Source organism: Mastigoproctus giganteus, chromosome 2 (assembly GCF_048544385.1).
Source record: "Mastigoproctus giganteus isolate SK-2022 chromosome 2, ASM4854438v1, whole genome shotgun sequence".
NCBI classification, from domain to species: Eukaryota; Metazoa; Arthropoda; class Arachnida; order Uropygi; family Thelyphonidae; genus Mastigoproctus; species Mastigoproctus giganteus.
The window spans coordinates 240,673,483-240,691,079 of NC_143576.1; the positions used below are offsets into that span (position 1 = coordinate 240,673,483).

The 17,597-nt window shown below is 38.2% G+C and overlaps 1 protein-coding gene across 1 annotated transcript in view; it reads left to right on the forward strand.

Moving 5' to 3' along the window:
* The window catches only part of LOC150090304 (protein tyrosine phosphatase domain-containing protein 1-like), a 79,693-nt gene that overhangs the window by 30,858 nt on the left and 31,238 nt on the right, over positions 1–17,597 (forward strand). The window contains exons 5-9 of the mRNA XM_090390255.1: positions 5,147–5,168; positions 5,366–5,560; positions 5,869–5,958; positions 8,462–8,561; positions 10,378–11,097. Of these exons, the coding sequence (XP_090246381.1) occupies positions 5,147–5,168; positions 5,366–5,560; positions 5,869–5,958; positions 8,462–8,561; positions 10,378–11,097 (1,127 nt within the window). The remainder of the gene's footprint in view (positions 1–5,146; positions 5,169–5,365; positions 5,561–5,868; positions 5,959–8,461; positions 8,562–10,377; positions 11,098–17,597) is intronic.

Genomic DNA, 17,597 nt, shown 5'->3' on the forward strand with positions numbered 1-17,597 from the left:
GGAGTGAGGAGAATTTGTAAGCGAATGATCATCAGTTAACCTAATTGTTCTCTTTGAATAGATTCATGTAGTTTTAGCGAAGTTTCTGGGAGCACCTGCACACATTTTGAAAGAGTATGTCATGCAAAGACTTATTTCAGAATTGCTCTCGCTGGTAGCAGGTTGAATATAATAACCGTAACGTGTTTCTTTATCTGTGGATAATCACCACATAACCTCATTCCCAAATTAAGATCTAAAACATGAAAGAATTTTCGCTTGACCACGCCTAGTTGCACATTCCTGAAAGTTTTTGAGAAGACCATCCTGAACTTATTGACCAATACGGACGTCTGTCTATGCGCTGTTTTTCTTAGAAAACAATTAATTCAAAAGCAAAGTTTCATATAATTTTCCTGGATATAAAGCAAGATTTTAAGATACACAGTAAGGTTTCAGTTATGGCCTTACTAAAAATCCTGGAAAACTCCTTCAGAATCTCTGGTAATCTCCTTTTTGTATTTAAAAGATAACACACGTGAAAGAATTCTCCTTGTGGGTCACAAAGGATTCACATGGTCCTTTTCTATCTCAGGAGGATTTTCACAGGGTGATGTCTTATCCGTAGTACAATTTGCAAGCATTGATATCCCATCGGCAAAGTTCTAAAACATGACGTCGTAAAAACAATCCAAAAAGCTGAAGATCAAAAATAGAAACATGTTCCTTGATTCAATTAAACTAAGTACGAAATGCTGAAAAATCAACTGAGATTGAGTTTATCCTTCTCTCGAACAAGAGCAGGGTAAACTCAATGTATAACACAATCAACTTTAACAAAGATTTCAGGTTGGTCTGTCAAGGATAGGAAACTCTTTTTACGATGGCTTGAAGGAAATTCTTCGCTGCTCTCTGGTCTATATGAGAGGATCTATTCCGTTTCAGCAATACCAAACTTTCAGAAAATTTGTTCAAAGTGTAGTACCAGCACACTATGCATTGGGAATTTGATCATCTGTCCCACGTATACTACAGCTCTTTGGGATTCAGTTTGACTTTAAAGATCCCTTAATAAAACCACTGCAAACCTTCCCCTTAATTTTTTATGGATAGTCTCTACTCGTTATATGAATAAGAAACAGATGTCACCATTTAAAACAAAATTACCCTACCTATACAACCTATTTTGGAAAACTACACCCACTGCCCAAAAAAATTAGAAACCTTTTGCAACTGACGTCAAAAATAATTAAACGTACAGTATGCAAAAATAAGTTATCCCATGTTATTATTACAAGTTCCTTGGTATTAGATAAATACTTGTAATACTTTACGCTTTTCCAAAGCTTCTGGTCGATCCACCCATGGGATAGACAAGTGATCTCTCCGATTTTCAGAAAGGTGTTTTTGTGTAGAGCATGTTTCGCAGGAGCCATTCCTCCTGACTGCCTCATGTCCACCACTCAAAGCAACTGGAGGTGGTACATGATATGGAGAATGCTCTGTTGGTACGGAATATATGCCAATACCGTTAGAATGTCATATTACTACCAATGCATATCTTTCTGTTGTATCGGAAATCTGGAGCCAGATTCCCTCAGACACATATTGGAATCCATGCCATGAAGTACATGGGCTGTACTTTAGGCCAAAGGTGGTCCTACTAGGTACTGAATAAAGGTTGTAACCCTGCAACCTTCATATTTTATCCGGATTGTGAGGGACTCTTTCAAGACGACAGCGCAACTCTCCACCATGAAAAAATTGTATCTGGATGGTTGTAGGAACATTCCAAAGATTTCCAGTCCACCCTGACCGCATAATCCAGATCTGCAACCAACTGCGAACGTCTGAAATATGTTGGAAACTGCAGTTCGGCTTCTCAGTCCTCTACCTACCACAATATACGAGCTGACAAATATCCTGATGGAAAAATGGTCAAATCTGGAGCTAGACTCCCTCAGATACGTATTGGAATCCATGCCATGAAGTGTACGGGTAGTACTTTAGGGAAAAGGTGGCCCTATTGAATAAAAGTAATTTTTTTGACCAGTGAGTATAGATGCTCCAGAAATCCATAGCCTCAACTGCTTACAATTCAAACTTTTGTATTGTGTTGTTAAAAGGCTTTTTAGTAAAAATGAATGGAGAAAAAGAGAAAGATGTTTTATGGAAATTATAGACATTTTTCTCTTTCAAAACTGGACATCGATATCATTGAAGTTTTTCCAAGTCACGAGATTAATCCTAGTTGCTATAGCGTTGTATCGATCAGCAAGTTCGGTACGTGCGTGTTCCAAAGGGGTGTAGGACGTATGTGACCACTTACGTTTAGAATACAACGCATAATGAAGTAACCATTACTGCGAGTACAATCCGTGTACATGTGTGAAACCATAACGGCTGCTAACATTAATTCCAGTCACGCGCTTTAACGGCTCCACCATGCTGAAATTAGTGACGTGAGTCGCGCATCAACAACCCGCGACTCTAAGGGGTCCTTTAAAATCATAAAGGTAAATGAGTTATGATTGGTATAGCAATTTTCATGGAAAAAAAAGGGCAGGAGGAGTGCCCGGATATACAAGAGCCACATAGGCGTTCTAATTAGCGTTGAGTTTCCAATAATAGACTATTTGTAACACACGCGTAAAGCCAATTTCCTGGCAAATTTTGCTAAAGAAAAAGAACGCTACAAATTAGGCCCTCTCGCATGATTCGAAAGGTCAAAAGGTCGAGCAAGGTAATGAAACTTTGTCGACATTCATCTTGGCCTACATATTTCACCACAGATATTTGATATGGAGAAGCGAAGAAATGGTCCAGTAGCACGCAGCAATTATCTTCTTACATGAAGATAGTTCGCTTAATGGACTCTTCACGTCCATCAGTCTATTGCCTTGATGAGCGTGTTGCCTACCTGTTGTTCGTATTCCGAATAAACTTACTGTCACGTGCGATACGTGTTACAAGACTCCCGCGTGTTTAGCAATTTTCAAAGTCATCATTTACATGGCATGTTTTCCACCGTTAATGATACCACCCGATTATTGGTATATTAACTGTTCATCTGTCAAAATCCATACGGAAACTCTGCAAGTAGTTGTTTTTCCAGGGGCTCACATCTGGTGAGTATGGACTTTGCCCACTCGGGGTTCTGAGCTGGATATCATCATTCTTCTCTTTCTTGATGATTCCTTTCTACTTCTCTCTCTCTCTCTCTCTCTCTCTCTCTCTCTCTCTCTCTCTCTCTCTCTCTCTCTCTCTCTCTCTCTCTCTCTCTCTCTCTCTCTCAGGGTAATTCACAATTTTCTTTTGGCTGGTGCAGCATAAGCCTCAGGCTTCCTTGCACGATATGGCTAATAATAATAATATTCATTTAACTGGTAGTTCCTCTTTATGTCTTGCAGGTGGCAGCACGCGACAAACATGGCTGCGCTAGTTAAAAAAAAAAAAAAAGAAGCATTTTTTGTGTTCTCATTTCGTGAAATGAAATTCCCTTTTTCCAGAGAGCGTCGATACCAAAATTAAAACTACAAAATCGAAAACTTACATGAAGTTACATAAAAACTTACACACGTTATATCATGTGTATATGTATATACACATGATATAACGTGTATACAGTATGCATGTATATATGAGATTCTGCACATATGTACGCGACAATCCTGTATGTAAGCACAAGCAATCCTATATACATGCATATAGCAATCCTATATACATGCATATAGCAATCCTGTGTAATAATAATGTATTTTATATGTACACAACACACCTATATTTACGTTTACATATTTTATATGTACACTACAAACCGGTATTTTGTATACACCAATCCTGCATTTATAAATGTACACAACAATCCTGCATTTATAAATGTACACAACAATCCTGCATTTATAAATGTACACAACAATCCTTCATTTTAAAAGTGTACATAACAATCCTTTACTTTATAGACATACACAAGAACCTTGGGTATATATGCATATAGCAATCCTGTATATATGCACATGCAATCCTCTTTTATACTATCCTGTACCTTTTCAGGCATACAGCAATCCTGTATGTTATAAGGGTATACAGCAATACTGGGCACATGTATTTAGCAATCCTGCATTATATATGTGTACACAACAATCTTGTATTTTATAGACATACACAAGAACCGTGGATATATATATATATATATATATATGTTCATAGCAATCCTGTATTTTATAAGGGTACACAACAATCCTGGGCACATGTATTTAGCAATCCTGCATTATATATGTATACACAACGATCCTGTATTGTATAGACATACACAAGAACCTTGGGGATGCATGCATATAGAAATTCTGTATATATGTTCATAGCAATCCTGTATTATATTATCCTTTTCAGGCATACAACAATCCTGTGTATATGTATTTAGGAATCCTGTATGTTATAAGGGTACACAACAATCCTGGGCACATGTATTTAACAATCCTGCATTATATTTGTGTACACAGTAATCCTGTATTTTATAGACATACACAAGAACTTTGGGTATATATATACATACATAGCAATCCTGTATATATGTACATGCAATCCTGTATTATATTATCCTTTTCAAGCATACAACAACCCTGTGTATATGTATTTAGCAATCCTGTATGTTATAACGGTACACAACAATCCTGGGCACATGTATTTAGCAATTCTGCATTATATATGTGTACACAACGATCCTGTATTGTATAGACATAAATAAGAACCTTGGGATATATGCATATAGCAATTCTGTATATGTTTTCATAGCAGTCCTGTATATATGTACATGCAATCCTGTATTATACTCTCCTTTTCAGGCATACAACAATCCTGTGTATATGTATTTAGAAATCCTGTATTTTATAAACCTACACAAGAAACTTGGATATATACGCATATAGCAATCCTGTATTATAATATCCTGTACTTTTTTTAGGTATACAACAGTCCTGTATATAATAATCCTCCATTTTTTATAAGGATACATAACAGTCATGTATTTATTGAAATACTGTATATACTAATATAGATATACACAAAAATATTGTATACATGCAAATAGAAAATATATATTTGAACATATGTATATATTAATCCTGTATTTTTACAAATTTCCAATAATGTTTTTATTCTTTTACAGTTTTCTTCTACAATTTCAATTGGTAAGTCTTATTCTCTTAACTGAAGTCTTTTAAAATATTGTAAATAAATTACCTAATGTTCTACTATTCGATTTAAACATCTTAAATTATTAAAATTAACTTTTTTTAACCTTTCAACATAAGTTTCCATCAAAAAGTAACGCTTATCCTGTCAAGATTATGAAATACAAGTAATACTCCATTCTTGTTTTGAACAGGAAAGATTATGGGCCGATATCCAACATGGCTCTCCTGGACGTAGTCAAGGTGTTGGCATTTGCTGTATCCGAAGGCAAAGTGGCTGTCCACTGTCATTCTGGCCTGGGTCGAACCGGAGTTCTCTTAGCTTGCTACTTAATTTACACTTTAAGATGTAAACCAAATGACGCAATAGCGTACGTAAGAAAGAAGAGGTAAGAAATTAATTACTCTAATTCTGTTCTTATTAAGCTAAAGAACATTAGCGAATACATAATTAAAAATACACTATTCTCTGAAAAGTATTTGAACACCAGTAATATTTGAAAAAACGTGTTCTTACTGAGGTCTTGAAAAGTAGCTCCATTGGCACTTTACCGCAACTCATTCCGGTTGTTATTTTCTCCACGATTCTGTACCCTGAATTGTTTATTACTCAGAGGACAGTGTATGCAAATTAACTATTCTAATCAAATGTTTCAGTAAGGAATTTGTAAGATTATTTTCTCTTGTTTTTTGTTAGGCCATCTTCCATTCAAACAAAAAGCCAGGTGGAGTGTATTCAACAGTTTGCCCAGTTTATTCTCCCCATGTTTACAGTGTTCCCCCATGTGTAAGTATCTGGCCCCCAATTTTAATTCATCTCATTAATTATTAAAAAAATATTAAAGTACATTAAAGTATATCTTCTTTCTTGTGGCGTGTATTCTTCTTCGACAACAAATAGTTCATCGTTGAGGGTAATAAAGTCGTGAACACCTGATGAAGGAACTTACAACTGACTTTCAACGTTGTCTTTTATTAATTTGAAAGATTTTTTTTTTTTTAATAATAAAATGCCTTTTAAAATTCCTAAGGATGTCTACACTTTTCGAATTTCAGCAGAACGTGTTGAAACATGTTAGAATGAGCACTTTATATACAATGTTTTTAACCATGCTATTTTGGGATTTTGTAGTATGTAGACTGGCATTATTTAATATACAAAATAAAATGTGGATTGTTAATAGATTTTAATTTACAATTACTTTGTTTTCGGCAACGTCCAGTACGATTAGCGAGACGAAGCCAACTCGCAGAGGTATCCAAAGCAGAACGGCTAAGGTAACTTCCAACCAGCAGGTGGCGCCAAGGTAGGCTTTTGTAACAGAGGGGCATCGTAGCATGAATGTATAGTCGCAGTAGTAATTGTCGTTTAGTACACTGTGATCACAGTGATGCACCAGTATGTAGTCAATGTTGATGTTGTCGGCACCATTTGCACATCCACAAGAGGGCGTTTAGTAGCTGATCATAGAAATTTCTGTTCGATGTTCCTTTTATAATATTGTGTTCTTTAGTTAGATATTGCTTAAATGAATCTCCATAATAAGTTAATCACAAGCAAACATGTTCTTCCTCAAAGGAAACAATGTCGCTCTGAAGAAGAACATGTATAATCACCATTGAAACGTCAGTTTATTAATTTATTTGTTTCTTTTATCAAATGTATGTTCTGTTTTGTTTTGTTTTTTTAACTCAGAGTTCTTCTGAATTCTAACATAGATAAAGGTCTAGCTATCTACATAGATAGATCTTTATCTATGTACGGTTCAGTGCTGATCCTCTTCAGCCCTTATGGGTAGCACAGTTGGTAAATTCGCTGTCCTCACCACACCGGGTGGAAAAGACCTGAGTTCGAATCCCGTCCATGACGTGAGGAGTTTTTATTGATCTTTTCATAACGTGGCTGAGTTGGTCAGTCTCAGATAAGAGTAGCATGGTTTTTTCCTCAAGGACCTCGGTTTTTTCGTCCAGCAAACAGAGAATCGACCACAGAACACACGCAATTTACAGACAATATACGTGGAGCAATGTGGCCTTAGCTACTGATGCTCTTAAAATCCTACTACAGCGACCATTTAAAGCTTTAAATACTTCAGTCATGTCTCCTTACAGATTCCTAGTTTCAGACGCTGCAATTTGCAAAACTGGAGCCTTTCTTGCTAAGAGCCTTTTGCGCCTCTGACTACTTTACCATTACCCTGCTAGACACGTTGGTTGCAAATGACTCGCATATTTTGGCACCATGTTTGGAGTGAGATATAAATTCATTTGAAAATCGCTTACCATTGCTTTACTTTTATTTATTTTTATTCTTATTTATTTATTTTTTGATCAGAATCATGGTTTCTGCACTGGCAAGTCAGTGGTCACAAATTTGCTTCCTTTTTGGCAACACACCTCGTAAATTGCATCAACCACCTTCAGGTTAATGCAATTTACGCAGATACAAAGGCATTTGATGAAGTCCCGCACGAACAACTTCTGGAAAAACTTAAGCTATATGGTATCCGTGACCATTTGCTCTCATGGCTACACAGCTATATTACGCATCGTCCCTTGAGGGTTATCATCAATCAAGTGAACTTGGACCATTTCATACCACTAAGTGGAGTACCTCAAGGCTCCTCCTTAGGTCCTCTACTTTTCATTGTTTTCGTAAATTCCTTTCCAATGTTCAAGTTGCTCTCTATGCAGATGATCTTAAGATCTACTCAGCAGTGAAGGAGATAACCGATTCTCAACAGCTTCAATGCTCCCTCAATAAATGCTCTCTGTGGCTATCTCTGAATGGCTTGTCTGCTAACCCTGCAGATCTCCACAACTAATAAATACAGAGTGCACTATTAACTCTGTGGCCATCGAAAGTTGTGACCAAGTTAACGCCTTGGGGACTCTCTTCTCCAGCGCTAAATTTCATGCCCATGTCCTTAAAATAACCAGCAAAGCATTCAAAACCTGGGATTTATCAAACGGAAGTTCAAAAACTACAGTTTTTATATAATTTTATCCTTTATAAAACTATTGTTCTGCCAATCCTTGAACTTAGCTCACCCATCTGGACTTTAATTAATAAAACTGAAGCAGTGCAAAAGAATTTGTTTTACCGGTAACTTAATGCAATCCTCTTTTGTACATATGATTTTAATGTATATTATGAAATCCCAATTGTACTGTTATAAATTTATAGTTTATAGACTTAATAAAAATACTTCAATATTTAAATTAATACTAATTTAAACATTAATATTATAATCTTAAGTGAGAGCCAACAGTGTGATTTGTGTTTACAGAATACCTCGAGCTTACGGGTACACTCTGAATGGATACTTGAAGAGACAAAGTTACGTTCTGCATGGATACGAAGCCCGTTTGCTGAAATTTGTTCCAAAGGTAAGGGGGGTTGACCATCCTGGAATCCTACCATCACTTAAATACAACTTTAGTTTATATAATTTACTTTACAAATTACGAAGGTTGGTTATTCCAAAGGTAATCCACAAAAGTGGCTAATTTAATTGAATTTATTTTAAGACATAATTTAGATTAAAATCCCTTCAATGTGGTCTCCTTCACTCCTTGTCTGCTTCTCGACATGCAGATAATTTTTTGATGCCGTTTAAGTGTTTAATGGAGTTAAGCTGGCTGATGAATTGGGTCACGGATGCAATCAACGCTTCTAAAGACATAAATGCTAAAGACCACGCAACGGTTCCTTTAGCTTGAGGAATAATCGTCATTGCAAAGACTTGTATCAAGACTATAATGTGAGGAAGGAGTGCTTCCTCCTTGTAATCGGTAAAAAAAATCTGTACAGACTGTGATTCGAGTACATCCGTTATCATGGAGTACGAGCACATCAACCTCTAACATCTTTGGCCGCTTCTGGTGAATTTTAGGGGCATGATTTATAACGAAGTAATGTTGTTTAGTGGTGTTCAGTTACTGATCTTCCAAGTGGCACATGATCAGCGGCAATAATGTCCTCATAATCGTAGGCCATATTGACTATTCCTTTCAATTTTATTGTTGCTAACGACATTTAGAGTCGCGTGGCGAAGATGGATACTTCCACCGAGCTGATTGTGACTTCAGTTCAGGTTCAAAGTTGCGTGTCTATGTCTCATCAATAGTAACAAAGGGTTTAAAAACTATCGCATCGGTTTCTCTGTCTTCCTCCAAAATGGTGGTAATAATGACTGCTGATGTATTGTCTGTAGATGTTCTCGGTCTATCTGAGAGTTTCTTGTCATCAGTGGTGGTCTGACCTTAACGAAACATTTTAGACCAATATGAAACGTGCAACGATCTACTGGTGACGCACCACACACTTCTGCAAACGAAGGTGTAAGTTACTCCTAGACTTGTTCTGTCTCTAGACTTGTTTTCTGTGGATATTATACACAAGGGTCGACAAAATATTGGCAACGCCTGTGATAAGAGTTACAGGTATGAATTTATAGAGTATGGGTCACACTTTGCTTTAAAAACAGCTTGTATTCTACGTGGAGTAGATTCAAATAAATCTTGGACTTTACTGAGGAATATTGACTCCTTCTTCAGGTAGAAATGTTTCGAGATCCTTGAGTGATGAAAGTGAAGGAAATCTGCTTTTCACCCTCCTCTCCAAATGTACCCACAATGGCTCAATAACACTTAATTTTAGTGATTGGACACATCTGGCTGTCTGTATTGGAGCATTGTCATCTCGAAAGGTGGCATCGTTTTGCGATCATGTTTTGAAACGAGCCCACAAACCATTACGATGACTACTACTTTTGTTTGCACCATGGGGTGAACCCGGTCACTCAGAATATAAAGGTAAGCAGTGGCAATAATTCGCCCCTTAAGGGTGATGACAGGACCTAAAGAATACCAAGATACTGCTGCTCAAACCATTGTTGATCCTCCTCCTCCTCCTGTATGTTTAATGGTTGGCACATGACAGTCAAGGTGATGTGTTTCCCTTGGAATTCTCCAAACGGAAATTCTCCCTGATTTTCAAAAAAGGGTGAATGATGATTCGACATAAAGATTGTAGAAAATTTTACAATAAATTTCTTTTTAAAATCAGTGTCATTAATTTTGTGACAGACCACATCTGAAAATGAAAAAGAAATACAGAACACTTTAGTTTCATTGCTAAATACGTCCATTTAAATCTATATTATCGTACGCCTTCCGAACTCAATTTTCGATTTCTTTCCAGTTGGTGTTCGTCTCCTGCGAGAGGCTGCTTACTCTCATGGACAGCCACCGCTTGTCAGCGAGTTCCGGACTGAACGTTGCCTTTTCCGGCAACTCCGGTGGGTTCCTGAGTAGCTTCATCTCTTCCTGTTCGTCGTACCAGTGTTATCAGTTGCCCATGCCCCAGTGGACCCTGGGATTCAGTACCATGGACATGACTTCCAGCAATTCCACGCAGCGCTCCGCACCTTCGTCCATGGACCACGATCCACACAATTTCCATCGTAACTCGTCCGTCCATTTGTACCGCGGACGATTCAGTTCTTCGCACAGGAACGTCGGGTCCGCTTTCCACAATGAAGACGACATCCTCGAAGTGCCACTCTCCGACGAAGACGACTTCAGTCTGCTGTCCGATAACGGAGAAACCCCACCGTTGGATTCTTCCAAAGATGGGACTCATACTGCGAAGCCCAACTTGGAGGACATGAATTCCGAAGAGTGCAATGCGATCATTGACTCAATGTTGATGGACGAGAACACTATGAGCGGAGTGCAGGAGTCTGTGAGCCACAGTGATCTGTATACGCCCAAAGACGATAAAAAGCACCCTTCTGGGATTAGTGAAATAACTGAACACTCCCAGCACAGGACGTTTAATAATACCGACATAGCAGACGCTCTCCTAGCGGATCATTATGTGCTGGATACCAAGTTCACGAACTCTTTGAAGCATTTTCAGGTGAGTGCTTCTGCTGCCTTCTATCGGGGAAAAAACAAAGTATGTTTTATTACTATGTATAATTCTAAGCAGCCATTGATCTGAGCGTACCCAACTTGTTATTTCTAGGAATCTATTTACTGCTTTGATTAATTAATTGATTGCGCGTCCTTCTTTCTATATCGTGATCTAGATAACTAGATATTCTAAGCATGAATGTGCATCATCCTATGTCTCAAAATATTGACAATGCTGGTGTTTTTAAAACAGTCATTGATTTGGCTGTGGGCGTTGCAATGTTTTGCAATGGTTTACCTCACGTCAATCCAACAGCAGCTGACCTTCAGATATAAATGTCATCCACAGATAACAGTCAGAAGAATAACACCATAACAGCAGCTTCTCTCTCTCTCTCTCTCTCTATTCCTTTTTCCCCCTTTCTGGCAGGGATGGCCAAGTTGATGTATAGGGTGATTATAAAATCCTTTTCCACTTTTAAAAATTGGTCACGTATACTACAATTCCAAAAATTCGCTTAAAATTATTAAAAGTGGGAAAGGACTTTATAACCACTCTGTAATTATTATTAAATTATAAAATATATTATTTATTTATTTTTATTTTAACAACTTAATATATAACAGAGCGGACTCTCCATTGACAATGTATATTTATATAAGATTAATATTTGCAGATAAAATGCAGTAAGAATTTGTACAATGCGTATGAATATAAAAATGTTTATTTGCATTTTTAAGTTTTAAGCTGAAGAAGATTTATATTCACCCAGAAGCAGTGGTGATACAAGGTTGAAAGAAACATCAGTGTATTACACTTTTTCAACAGAGACACCAAACAAAATGACACATATTTGCCACATTCCTACAGACCAATTTGCAAATGTCCTTTGACTATTGATGGATGATGTTCCCCGCAGACCCTACGCTAATTTGAAGCTCTTCAGCTAATCCTTTGGTGCGCTAATTCTGCGATCTTCCAGGACTAATCCCTCAATTTTTGCAACCCTCTTTTTTGTTATAGCATTTGCTGGACGTCCTGCAATTCTTCATTATGCACTGAGGTTCTTACACATTGAATTGTTTATACCAATGTACAATAATACCTGGACAGTCTTCTCCATAAACAGCAACCATTTCTTCGTAGATTGTTTTGGGTGTTTTAATTTTCAGAAAGAGTAAGCGAATCACTGATCTGTATTCTACTTTATCCAGGGGCTTGAATCCCCAGTCTCCTCAAAGACTATCACAAACAGAAAATCGACCACAGAATACGCGCAGTTTATAGACAGTATATACGGAACAATATGACCATAATCGCTGATGCTCCTAAAATCCTATTACAACAACTCAAAAGTATAGAAGTAGTGGAAGACGAGAGGGGACTTCAGCTCTAAAAGGAAGAAATGCGGCAGAAAGTCAGTACTCTTAGAACGTGATCGCAGGAATTTAAAGTGAAGTGTGCGTGAGAATAGAAAGTCAGTGTGCAGCACATGACTTTAAAATTCGATTTAGGCAAAGAAGGGTGACAAGGTCCATTCCTAGACTGACCTTGAAACAGTGGAAAAAATATCATGTGCTTCGTATCGGGCCAAATTTACCCTGCAGTGCTTCAATTTCACCTGGATTGCCATGAATTCTATCAAGACGACAATATCCACGTACAAAAAATGTATCTGAATGGTTCGAAGAACATTCACAAGATTTCCAACGTGGAAATCATGCGAATGTTCTTGGAATATACCCCAGACATCCAGCCCTTTGGAACATACCCCCAGACATCCAACTGAGGATGTCTGAGGTATGTTGAAAAGGGCAGTTTGGAATTGCAGTTCTCTACCAACCATAATACAGCAGCTGGCAAATATCCTCTTGGAAGAATGGTCAAATGTGGAGCTAGACACCTAGTAGAATCCATGCAACGAAGTGTATGGACTGTAATTCGGACAAAAGGTGGCCTTACTCTATAGTGAATAAAGGTTTCTAATATTTTGGCCGATGATTGTACATTATAAGGTAGAATGCATAAGGCTTTTTGTAGATTACATAAGGCTTTTTGTAGACTGTACAAAATTTTGTAGATTGTTTTTTGTACAGTTTTAGGTGCATCAGTGACAAAGGCCATATTGTGTCATATTTATTGTCTGTAAATTGCATGGTCCATTTTTTGTTTGCTGGAGGAAATCGTTTGCCGCGCTGTATCTATGAACTGCGTGTCGTTTATGGTAGGTTTGATTTTTTATGGATAGAATATCTAGTTTCCACGAGAAGAATCGTGTAATCCTTGGTCGAGATTGACTAAATCTGCTATGCTTGTTTAAATTAAAAAAGATCATAAAAATGTTTCCTGCCTTTTCCACACGAAGAGGAAGGATGGATGTGATCGTGACTGCTCTCCTAACTGCAATACGGCCAGGTGTGTAGTAAAATGAATGAGGCGGGTACTCAATACAGCCATCCAATGTAGTCAAATGTAAATATTCATTAGGCTATTGACAGTCTCTCAGTGAACCATGGTAACAGTCGAAGAGGGTCGTTCTAGTCTCGGTGTAAGTCAACTACTTGAAGAGGTATTCTCTGGACTCTGTGATGGCAAAGTCAATTTTGTAACATCGTTTTACTTAAATGAAGGGAGTTGTTGTTTTATTGGGATTTTAGGAGCATCAGCAGCCATATTGCACCGTATATATACTGTCTGCAAATTACGTGTTTTTTGTGGTAGATTTTCTGTTTGCTGTACGAAAAACCCGAGTTTCCGGGATGGAAAAAACCATGCTGCACTCCCCAGAAAGCGACTAACTCAGCTACGTTGTGAAAAAGGCCCATAAAAATCCCTCACGTCATCGACGGGACTCGAACTCAGGTCTTTTCGACCCACTATGGGAAGGGTGGCTATCTTACCAACTGTGCTACACATGAGGGCACGAGGTGAGTACAAGCCTTTACGGGAGAGCGTCATTGCACCAAAAAATGCAAGGGCCAACGTAATAATGCTGAACAACTACATGGTATTAGTAGTAGTATTAGTAATGGCCGCATGGTGCAAGAAAGCTTATGCTGCACCAGTCAAAAAAAAAAAAAAAAAAAAAAAACCCGAATAAAACAATGATAAAAAAATAAATAATAAATAATAATAATTAATAAAAGAAAAGGAAATTAATCCTATCATCCTATGCGCTTCCCTCACCCGAAGGTTCTATCCAGATGACCTTTGAATTTCCCCAAACTGTCAGCCTCTACCACCCATGAAGGCAACTTATTCCAGTAATTTACAACTCGCTGGCTAAAATAAAACTTCGTGCAGTCCAATCTAAACATTTCCCCCCGTAACTTGAATTTATGTCCCCTAGTTCAAGCATCATTTATAATCTTGAAAATTTCGTCCTCATTCATTTTACTGATGCCTCTCAGAGCCTTAAACACCTCAATCAAATCTCCTCTAAGGTGTCTAGTTTCCAAACTCTGCAACCCACATATTCGAAGTCTTTCTTCATAAGGACGCCCTTTTGCCGATCTCACCAGGCGAGTTACCCGTCTTTGCACCCTTTCAAGAAGCACGATGTCTTTCTTTAGGTGCGGTCTCCATACTTGAACACAGTATTCCAAGTGTGGTCTAACATAAGCCTTATATAATGGGATTATCACGTCCCTGTCTCTACTTGCAAAAGTTCGATAGATCATCGATAGGACACCATGGGCCTTCCTTGTAACCTGTTTATAATGCTCAGAGAATTTCATGTCTGACCGTATCGTAACACCCAAGTCCCTTTCCTCCAGTACTGGGTTTAGTTGAACTCCACCAAGTGAATAAGTGTTTTTGGGATTACTGTTTCCCAGGTGTAATACCTTACACTTTGTTGGATTAAAGCATAGCTGCCATTTTTCTGACCATTCCTGAAGTCTATCTAGGTCTCTCTGAAGGAGCTCAGCTTGACAGTGATCATTAACTACTCTACCAATTTTAACATCATCTGCAAATTTAGACATCACGCCCTCTATCCCTTCATCGATGTCGTTTATGAAAATTAAAAACAACAGTGGCCCTAATACTGAAACTTGGGGAACCCCACTTCTTACATCAACCCAATCTGAGAAATAGCCATTTATCACAACCCTCTGCCTCCTGCCCTGAAGCCATCCTACTATCAATCTTCGGATTTTCCCAGTGATTCCAACCTGTTCCAGCTTATAAAGCAACCGCTCATGTGGGACTGAGTCAAAAGCTTTGCTGAAATCTAAATAAACAATGTCGAAATTATTCCCTAAATCCAGCTCGTGAGTGACCCTTTCAAAACAGCGAACCAGATTTGTTAAACATGATTTTCCCTTTATAAAACCATGCTGAGTATCCTTGAGAATTTCAATTCGATCCAAATGATCCTGAATTCCACCTTTGATTATTGCCTCCATGATTTTCCCTACCACTGAAGTCAGACTGACAGGTCGATAATCACCCATTGGCACTTTTCCAATCCAAGGGAATCTCCCCAGAGTCTAGTGATGCTCGCATAATTAGCCTCAATGCACTCACTTGCCGCCTCCCTTAAGATTATAGGATATATTCCATCAATTCCACGAGCTTTACTGGCCTCTGGCTCGAAAGTTTTTTCATTAAATAATCTTGCGAAATTTCAATATCATTAATTACATATTTTTCAACTTCGCTCCCACAATTTCCCATTGCCACAAAAGGCTTTTCATTTGTAAATATCGATGCAAAATAATTGTTGAGTTCATCTGCAACGGCAGCTGGTGTATTTATTACTATCCCCTTTCCCTTACGTAAAGGTCCGATCTGGTTTGTCCTGCTCTTCTTGGCATTTATATATGTGAAGAATTCTTTATCCCCCCTCTTTGCTCTGTTTGCTAGTGATTTCTCATAAACTGCCTTTGCCTGTCGAACCTTTTCTGTGGCTCTATTACACATCACCTTGTAGCTGTTTTCTGCTCAAGTAATGTGGCAACTTCACTATTCATCCAACTTGGAACCCTTCTCGTGGAGTATTTTTTTTATAGTATATACGCATTCAAGGCATCTGTGATTAATGTTTTAAAAGCATATCACAGTTCAAATGTATTCATTCTCAGCGCGATATCTACCCAGTTAATAGAGGCCATGTAGTACCTTAAGGCATCGTAATTTCCTTTTCTGAAATTAAAACCCATTCCTTTGCCTTTTACTTCTGCTACCTCTCTCGTCATCATCCACCGTAGAACTCCGTGATCACTTCCTGCTACTGGTTCCTCTACTGTCAGCCCTGTTATGTCATCTGATTCATGTGTGATGATGAGGTCTAGGATATTCTTTTCTCTAGTACTTTCCCTGACATGTTGATACAAATAACAGTCATCTAGTTGATTTAAAAATTTTGTTCCCCATGTCGAGTTTCCTTCCCATTTACTCCAATCAATTAGAGGCAAATTGAAATCACCCATAATAAGGCATTGACGCTTACTTGCCCATTCCATGTGCATGTAGAGGCTTTTGTCATAATCTTCACAATCACCTGGTCTGTAGATTACTCCTACTCGCATTATACCTTTGTTTCCAACTATCTCACACCATACAGACTCTATACTAGCATGTGGAATGTCTGAACCTGGGAAAGCTATCGTCGCACTCAGGCTGCTTCTGATAAGAAGCATTACCCCACCACCCCTTCTATCTACTCTATCCTTCCTAAATACATTATACAAGCCGTACTGAAACTCATCATCCCCAATTTCCGGGTGGCACCACGTCTCTGTAAGCCCTATTATGTCTGCGTTACTTGTTTTAACCAGCAGTTCGAATTCGCTCATTTTATTGACGACTCTTCTAACGTTACTGTATAAACAATTAAGATTTACTGTTCTTGTATATTTAACAACCTTAACACATCCCTTGAAGTTTTTTAGGCTCTCTTCCCTGATATTAGCTACCCGCTCACGTGAAACGTTTCTGCCCCGAGAACATCTAGATAATACGTCCAGTTGGGGTAACAGATAAGAACTCTTGAGGTATGTGCAAGAGTTACTTTGACCAATATTATCAGATAAACGCGTGTCAGTATTACCCATATCCCCCCTAACTAGCAGTCTCCCTGAACCTTTAAGGTATCCTCAATAATACTGGCAAAAACTTTTGCACCACCTTTGTTTAAGTGTATCCCGTCTCTACAAAACAAATTCTTCTACCTACAAGTGTGAGCCAAGCTGATAGAAATTCCCCCCAAAAACCTTGCAGAGTCTTTCAAGTCTTGAGTTAATCCACAAGGCTTTTAACATATAATCCCTCCTATCGTGTCTGGGCAGAATTGCAGACACATAGACATTGTGGCCTAGCTCGCGGCATTTCCTCAACATGGTCCTGTATTTGTCCAACAAATCGTCAGATCGTGTACGTTTAATGTCATTAGTCCCCACATGAATAATAATATGCTCTTTTATCCCCCTTAAAATCTGACAATGTGTTGGTGACATCATTAATAGTTACTCCTGGCAGACATACCCTGGTTCTACTCC